General features: G+C 41.9%; 1 protein-coding gene across 1 annotated transcript in view; it reads right to left on the minus strand.

Moving 5' to 3' along the window:
- Positions 1-3,244: 3,244 nt before the first annotated feature.
- Positions 3,245-9,197, minus strand: part of klhl30 (kelch-like family member 30) — a 24,987-nt gene continuing 19,034 nt past the window's right edge. Inside the window, exons 6-8 of the mRNA XM_043701885.1 lie at positions 8,742-8,930; positions 7,664-7,809; positions 3,245-4,461 (exon numbers count right to left, since the gene is read on the minus strand). Coding sequence (XP_043557820.1) covers positions 4,213-4,461; positions 7,664-7,809; positions 8,742-8,930 — 584 coding nt within the window. The 3' untranslated portion in view covers positions 3,245-4,212. The remainder of the gene's footprint in view (positions 4,462-7,663; positions 7,810-8,741; positions 8,931-9,197) is intronic.

Here is a 9,197-nt window from a genome sequence, read left to right on the forward strand (position 1 = left end):
GTAGATTAACCATCTCTTTTCCCATGTGAAATGACAAGAGTGTGGGAGCTCTTTGCAATTCTGCCACTTGGAAGGATTCCGAAGTGAAAATTGAGGAAGAAGGATGAAGGCAAGGGCTGATGAGGGACATGTGAGGGAGGAAACTGAGGCCCCAACTATTCCAGTATGACGGAGTCATTTCAATGTTGCAGAGATTTCATCAATATATTCAACAGACATTCTTACTCACTGCAGAAAGTTAAGCAAGATTTTGATTCACTAATTTATTCAATTCTACATAGCTCAAGGTTTGAAACAAAAGAGCAGAAAATCACATACCTTAAAACATCTGCTTACATTTAATTTATATTATGTAAAGTCAGTCTTTCCAGTTGTAACAAATTGTCTAGACCAATGCTTCAAAACCATGCCTTGATCAGATCAATCTAGTTTTGTCCCCTTGGTCAAATTTCCTAAACTCCCCTCTGCCCTTCTATTATCCGTAACCATTTACACCTCCTCTGAATGCATTGTTTATTTCTATCCATTACCATCTCCTCATCTTTTCATATTTCTGTTCTCCCGCCTAAGTCCTTTCCATTCATTTGCCCACTCTCTATCCTCCTACCTCAATATTTATTTATAATCTGACTTTTTCCCAGTTTTGATTGGGAGGACATCCACCTGAAATGTTTACTTTGCCACTTTCTCTCCACAAATGTCACCAGGCCTGCGTTCATTCCTCAAATTATCTGCTTTTATTCTGTGCTGAGGAGGTGCTGTTCAGTGTATCAGGGCATCAATACATTTCCTTCAAGTTGCTTCTGTCCTGTTGGGGTTTCATTTCAGTTGCTTGCCTTATGTGAAGGATGACCGGACCTATCCTGAAACCTGTGAACCTGAGGTACCTGAGATGGAGCTGCACTTCACAGGAGATTTATATCCTGACCAGGGGTTAGTGTTCATTGTTCTGAAAGATCCCTGGCAATGGGTATCAATGGTGATTGATTGCTTGGGAATTAAGATGAAAAAGCATTGGGGAAAAAAAGAGATCAGGGAAATCTGGGACACGGAGAGCGACTACAATCACAGATACAGGAAGAAAAACAGGAAAAGTGCATATATCGTCCAGTTAATCTTCCCCATTCCAATAATGGAATATTTTTAGATCCATTATCTAAAGCAAAGTACATTCATTGCTAGCAATTTGAAATAGAAACAATGTTGGAAACACTCAGTTTTATGAGGGCAGAGCTGTCTCTCCACACTATATCAGATGCTAGTCGTATTGAAGTTTATTGCTACCATTATGGTGCAGGAAGCTAAAGGCCTGCATAATCTAGCATGATAGAGAGAAACCACTTCCTGAAGAGATACATTATTGCATCTTAGCCACTTGTTACAGGTTAAATTGATATGGTAGACATAGTTACCGACTTTGAGGTCAACCAGATGGCAGAACCTACATGACTTCATCAGTGTGGGTAATGCTTACAGCGTGCTTCAATATTAACTCTGTCAGACCCATATGCGACACTCAGCATCAGTGAAGAAAGAAACTGAGTTAATGTTTCGGGTTAAGAACTTCCTGTTAGAAAGCAAGCTGATTTTAAGAATATACAGAGAAAGGATGAAGGGGAGGAAAGAATAAAAGAGGAAGTTCCCCAACAAGTGGAAAAGCAGGGAGATTAAATTAGAGAAAAAAAGATGCTGCCAGGCAGAAGAAGATGGCAAAAGGACAACTAAAGAAACCAAATACGGGCCAGGTGTAGCGAGAGCAGCAACATCATTATCAATAGACAATAGACAATAGACAATAGGTGCAGGAGTAGGCCATTCAGCCCTTCGAGCCTGCACCGCCATTCAATATAATCATGGCTGATCATTCCTAATCAGTATCCGGTTCCTGCCTTATCTCCATACCCTTGATTGCACTATCTTTGAGAGCTCTATCCAACTCTTTCTTAAATGAATCCAGAGAGTGGGCCTCCACTGCCCTCTGGGGCAGAGCATTCCAATGGTTTATGTCCAATATGGGACCACTGGATTGTAATCTGAAGAGGAACCATCTGCACAGCTGTATGAAAGGCAGGAGAGTAGCACTCAGTGAGTTGGTCTTGGAGAAAGCAAGCACAGGCATAATAGGCCAAACAATCTCTTTTTGTTCTGTAGCTATTCTGTGATTCCATGTCTAACAGTCTGCAATTGTTGAGCTGAATATTGTATCCACAGTGTTGCGCCTTATCAAAACATTGAGACTTTTTTTTTAGTTCGTGTGATTCCGAGTTTGACCAGGAGATGGTGATACTTGTCAATATCTCGTAACGATGGCAACAAAAATGAAGATCAATTTAAAATAAAGGGTAACAGCTTGATGTTGCTAACATAAATGGAGAGAACAGTAATGCTTTGAGGGCCAGAATAAAGTTTTCTTTCTTTAATCTTAACCTTAATTAAATGTGGGTAAGCAGTTTTGACCTTATTGAGGTTTGTAATATCATGAGAGACATGTGTATGGTGAAAACCCAAGGTCTTTTTTCCCAAGGTAGGGGAGTCCAAAACTAGAGGGTATAGGTTTAAGGTGAGGGGGGAAAAAAATTAAAAGGGACTTAAGGGGCAATATTTTCATACAGAAGGTGGTATGTTTATGGAACGACCTGCCAGAGTAAGTGGAGGATGTTGGTACAATTATAACATTTAAAAGACATCTGGATGAGTATATGAATTTAATATGGGCCAAATGCTGTCAAATGGCACTTGGTCAGATTGGGATGTCTGGTCAGTATGGACCAAAGGGTATGCTTATGACTCGATGACCCTATTTCACTCTCCCCTTGGAAAGACATTACTCTGTTGGGTTGTACCCCCTTAATGTTGTGCTGTATTTCATGGTCAGTATGTCAGAATACCTTTAAGAGACATGGTCATGGTATCATCATTTGTGATCTAAGAGTATAAAGATTGCATACTCAGTCTTAACTAAGATCACAAAGCATGACATATTAATAAAAGCTTGTTGCTCAACTTAATAGTTGCTCAGGTACATCTGTGAATTCAATAATTCTATATAATAGCTAATGGAAACATGCTGTTTCTATCACTTATTACTAATCTAGACACTGAGGCATCTGTGAATATAGTCGGAAGTCACACAATACCAGGTTATAGTCCAACAACTTTATTTGAAATCACAAGCTTTCGGAGCACTGCTCCTTCGTCAGGTGAAGCTTATGATTTTTAAAAATCTGTTGGACTATAACCCTGGTGTCCTGTGACTTCTGATTTTCTCCATCCCAATCTAACACTGGCACTTCCACATCTGTGAATGTAGAGTTTGCATATAATAGCCAGCTGTAATAATCTATATTTATTGGATCCTTCAATACCTGCTCAATATGGTATGAGGGATAATATAAACCTGGCCACATCAGATTAAGATACTATACTGGAGGCAAAGCTCATCACTCCACGCAATGTTCACCCACTGTTTTGTTTTCCATTATTTTATGATGGGCTTTGAAGGTCATTTCCATTTCTAGGTAGATCCTTGAACTAGAACAGCTGTTAAAGTGACTGGGAGGGTCCTTACAGTTTCACGTGTTGGCACTAAGCGGATAAGGTTATATTACTGCAGATAAAATAACATAATGTGCATATTATCAAAAAGAATATTGCTACCAATTATTTGCTCAGCTTCACTCTTCAAGGTTAAGGTGATTGTGGTAATGAGTATTTTTGATGTCATCTGCACTAATCTGATCTGAAGAGGTGTGATGTCACTGAATGACAGCTCAAAATAAATGTCAAGAGCCTGGTCTGGAGCCCATTGTCAGATTACATCATTGTTTGTGGGTTGCCAACGGACCACTTATATTGAATAATTGATTTCTTTCACATGCCATAACTGAATGCTGACACCCAATCCAATAAGTACAACTTGTGAATAAGCTTGATCATGTTGGATGCCAGACATTTTGAGTTTTGAGCTTGATCCTGCAACGCAGTCCATTTGCTTCATTGAATACCTGGCCTCCAGGGGAGGCTTTCTAGAAAACAAACCTCTCAGACTATCGGAGGTGAAGCTGCTAATAAAGAGCAAGTGCAGCCCATTTTGGACGGCGGGTTATATTCCCCTTTTTTCCACTAACTGGTCATTGTGTGAGCTGTGCTGTGTTGTGCAGGCAGTCTCCTCAGTTGGGTGCATGGACAAAGAAGAGTTACAAGTGGGTTTCTCTAGGTGTTGATGTCCGGAAATACTTCAGTCCATCTTGATGTGTCAACAAAAATGGAACAAGACCCGTGATAAAGCCAGGGACGCGGCAGGGAGCCCTCGACAGTCCACATGTCCTTGGCACAATCGTACACCTCTAATTCCACACTGTAGTCTCCTTCCATCCCCTTCCAGTGACCGCCAGTAACATAAATCTTACCAGCAACAACCACCATGCCGCCATTCTCATGGAGCTTATGGAGCAACTGGACCTGAAAGAGGACAGCAGGACAATTATACATCATGACATGTCAAACCCATTGGATTATGGGACATCAGTACAATGAATCATGGGATATCAGTTGCAGTAAAATGAATGATGGGATGCCAGTTCAAAGAATGAGATCCCTGACATCCATCCATGAGGTTGAATCATGGTGTACCAGGATTATTTTACCAACTTCACGAGCTTATCAGCAGTGGTGTGATTCTCCATCATTAAAGAGCATTATTCATGCAATCAGATTACAAAGACGACCCATGAGTATATATTTTGGCTGTGGAGCACTTACGTTTTGGTACATTGTCAAAGAAAATGCAACTTAGAAGGATCCAGGCCAAGAGATACGTGGGAACACAACCACTTGCAAGATCCCTTCCTAGCCACATGCCATCCTAACTTCAACTAAATCCCATTCCTTCACTGTTGTTGGGTTAAAATCCTGGGAGCCCTCCATGAACAGCACTGTGAGCAGCCCTACACCACATAGACTGCAGTGATTAAAGAAGGCAGCTGACCACCAACCTCTCAAGGGCAATTAATGTTGATGTTTCGGTGATGCACTCATCCCAAAAGCAAATTATAAAAAGAAACTTTGCCAACTGTCAAATCTCAGCTCTTGATTTATTGGAGAACATGTCCTGAAAATGGTTTTGGCCATTGCAAACCCTTTTACCAACAAATAAAACTTGGTCCTGTTTTGAAAGTGGAGATCAAGAGCATAGTAGCAAGGATTGCTTAATGCTGAATGTACAAGTGGGGCAAGGTGAATCTCTTGTAATAATTTGCAAGCAAGTTAAGTTCAAACTGCTGCAGTAAAAGTTTGGAGGAAGCAGGTTAACATTAGATGTCACAGCAAAAACATCCATGCCGTTGGTGAAGAACCTGCCAGCACTAATCAAAAACATCTCCAGTGAGGGTTCTTAGCTCACAGTGGTTGCTTGGAACAATTTCTCCATTACAGGGGGGATAGTGGTGTAGCGGTACTGTCACTAGAACAGAGGCCCAAGCTCATACTCAGGGGACACAGGCTCAAATTCAACAACAACAGCAGCCTGTAGAATTTAAATTCAACTGATAAAATCTGGAATTGAAAAGCTCGCCTCAGGGGTATGAAATCACCACGACATGTCGTAAAAACATACCTGGTTCACTAATGCCCTTTAAGGAAGGAAATTTGCCCTTCTTACCTAATGGGCCTACAAGTCTCTCCAGACGCTTAGCCACACAGTTGGCCCTTGACTAACTGTTAGAACAACCTGAGCAAATGACTCACTGAAAGGGTGATTAGGGGTGGGCCAATGGTGCCCATACCCCATGAAAGATAAATGGAGAGGAATGTGTCTTGTTTGAATATTCTCTTATGCTAATATCTTTGGTGGTTTGGTGCCAAGATCTTTCAGATTACACTCACTTGTACACTTCGGAATGTTTTAGGACACTGAAGATGCTTGAAAAAAAATGTACATGTTATTGTGACTGAGCCACTAAACGCAAAAGGTACCGATAAGGGAGCAATGTGTTCAGTAAAATGCTTATGGCTAGAGTGCATCATCAGTGATGGAATCTTGCTGCAATATTTCATAGCAGTTTGCCCTCATGTGGGTACCATTTGGCTTTTGTCAAAAATGCCCATAGATAGACAAGCAGGAGGCTGGAAGAACACAGCAAGCCAGGCAGCATCAGAAGATGGAGAAGTCAACATTTCAAATGTAACCCTTCTTCAGGACTGGGGATGGGTGTATGGCGAGCTATGGATAAAGGGAGTGGCAGGTGCAGAGTGGTGAGGTGGGAATAGGTGAACATCCATAGGCTGGTGATGATATTTATGTAAGATGGGCAGGGGAATAGTTACTTTCTTCATACTTACATGAGTAAATCATAAAAGACAGGTAAATCTTTGATACAGTGGTCCATACAGCAGGTTTGAGGTGAGTAAATCACCTCCTGACTCCCCACAGCCTGTCCACCATCTACAAGGCACAGATCAGGAATCTGATGGGATACTCCCCATTTGCCTGGATGGCTGCAGCTCCAGCAAAACTCAAGAAGCTTGACAAGCACTTAATTGGCACCACAAACATCCATGTCCTTCACAATGATGCTCAGTAGTAGCAGTGTGTACTATCTACAAGATGCACTGCAGACATCGAACAAGTCTCCTTAGACAGAATCTTCCATATAGCAGGACAAGGGCAACAGATACATAGGAACACTACATCCCCAAATCACTCATCATCCTAACTTGGAAACGTAATGCCATTCCTTCACTGTTGCTGGATCAAAATCTTGGAATTGCCTCGTTCAGGGCATTCTGGGTCTACCTATAGCACATGGACTGCGGCAGTTCAAGAAGGTGACTCACCACCACTTTCTCAAGGGCAACTAGGGACAGGCAATAAATGCTGGCCCAGCTAGTGACACCCATGTCCCACGAATAAATAAAAACATACATGGGCAGCACGGTGACACAGTGGTTAGCACTGCTGCCTCACAGCACCAGAGACCTGGGTTCAATTCCCGCCTCAGGCAACTGTCAGTGTGGAGTTTGCATGTTCTCCCCGCATCTATGTGGGTTTCCTCCGGGTGCTCCAGTTTCCTCCCACAGTCCAAAAATGTGCAGGTCAGGTGAATTGGCCATGCTAAATTGCCTGTAGTGTTAGGTGAAGGGTAAATGTAGGGAAATGGGTCTGGGTGGGTTGCTCTTCGGAGGGTCGGTGTGGACTTGTTGGGCCGAAGGGCCTGTTTCCACACTGTAAGTAATCTAATCTAATCTAAAGTAATCTAATCTAATCTTAATTTCCTCTAGGTGATTGGAATTTCCAGCAAGATCAATAAAATCTCATCCCACCTTTCTCCCTAATCAAGTTACAATCATCACTGAAAGAGATTAAGAGTTTCTTCACAAGGTCAGTTGTTCAATTTGGAAATGTTTAGTACGTGGAGTGATTCACAAGAAACAATCCTACATTTCAAAGGAAGAGCTGGTGAATTACTGACGCTGAATGGCCATGAGGAGAGAACATGGGTTTGTATTGGTTCATCGTTTTAAAGACCTGGGAAAACCTTCCTCTGCGTTATCAACACTTATGATTGATGTTACGAGTTAACATTGAGTCACCGCTAAGCGAAAGAGACAGTGCAGTGTGGTAATTAAAAGTAACATCAGCCCCAGCTCCTCCCTCCATTCCTACCTTCTGCCACATGTTGGCCTCGGAATCGTATGCATAGACTTTCTTCGTGTTGTCTCCGATTAAATAAACCATAGCATCTACAGCGACACACCGGGGAGCCGAGAGGTACTTGGGAATGAATGGAGAGGCAACAACACTCCAGTTATCTGCAGAGACAAAGCAAAAATGTGAAGGGGGATCTGTAGAGAAATCCTGATCACTTTAACTGTATAAGTTTGAAATATTGTGATAGAAAGAACATTTTCTTGGAAGGAAGGGAAGCAAGTTGTGATTCTCTTGGCAACATGGAGATGTTTCAGATTAATTACTCCGTGTTGATGGTTTGCTGTGTCCAAGGTAACGTCTGATATTTCTGAGGAAGTTGAAACTATTGCTGTCAGTTTAGGTGATAACTCAATATTTTAGCAACTGAAAGACATACATCTGAGGAATTTATAGGAGCAGAATAGCAACACACCTTTGTTATCAGACAATCTGATGTTGGGTTCTGAACAAGAGAATAGGGTTGAGTTGTAACTAATTTTACAGCTTGCTTTATGATCAGAGTTGCTGCACTATCAGTATTGTGGGTGTCTTGGGTGTGTTGTGTGACAACAGATTCCTAACATGCTTGATGAAACTTTGCCCTAAATTGAAAACCGTAACTTTAGAATAAATCCCTGTTTCCCAGCATATTTGTGTACGATTTACTGTCCCAATCTTCAGTGTTTCATGTTGTGTATCAGACACTTGAACAATGTGGGGCAATGATGATTCCTGAATGGACCCCGCCTCGCTGCTTCTTGGTTTCTAAGAGAGACAAGGCAATATTAATCACTTCTTCCAATTGATTCCTCATCCAAGGTCTGTTCTACAGCAAGAAGAAGAGTGGGGAATAAAGCAAGGAAGGGAATAACAAAGAGAATAGAATGGGAATGGGAAAAGGCAATGAAATGATGAAGTACACTACTATGCTGATAGGATATGTAAGATTACAAGGAGCTGCATGTCATTTAAAGGAATATCAATTGAAAACAATCAAATCAACATTGCACATTTACAGTTGTCCTTTCTTTCCGGAGTCTTGAATAGCACCTACCTGTGACAGGATTATAACACTGCAGGGTGAGAACATTGTACTTGGCTGCGCATGAACCAATCACATAGAGTTTTCCCATGCAGCCTGTGACAGTGAAGTTAGTGACATACTTCACCATGGGGTCAATCAGGGCCCAGCTATCATTGTACGGGTCATATCGTTCCACTTCCACCACATCTAGTGTCGTACCTGCAATTCAGAAAGTACCAGACTTTACAACAGGATTCATGCCCTGATTCCACCTATGGTATTTACAGAGGAACCTCGATTATCTGAACGAGATGGGTGGGCACTATTTCGTGCGAATAATTGATTATTCGGTTAATTGATTCAATGTCTCTCCTCTGGGGCTCAGAGCTTTCTGGTAAGTCCGCTCCCCATTCAGGAGATGAGGCAGTAGCCCCCTCTCCCCCCAACACCCCCATCTACCCCCCAATCCCGTCCAACATCATCCCC

The sequence above is a fragment of the Chiloscyllium plagiosum genome, chromosome 13, assembly GCF_004010195.1.
Source record: "Chiloscyllium plagiosum isolate BGI_BamShark_2017 chromosome 13, ASM401019v2, whole genome shotgun sequence".
In the NCBI taxonomy this organism is placed as follows: domain Eukaryota; kingdom Metazoa; phylum Chordata; class Chondrichthyes; order Orectolobiformes; family Hemiscylliidae; genus Chiloscyllium; species Chiloscyllium plagiosum.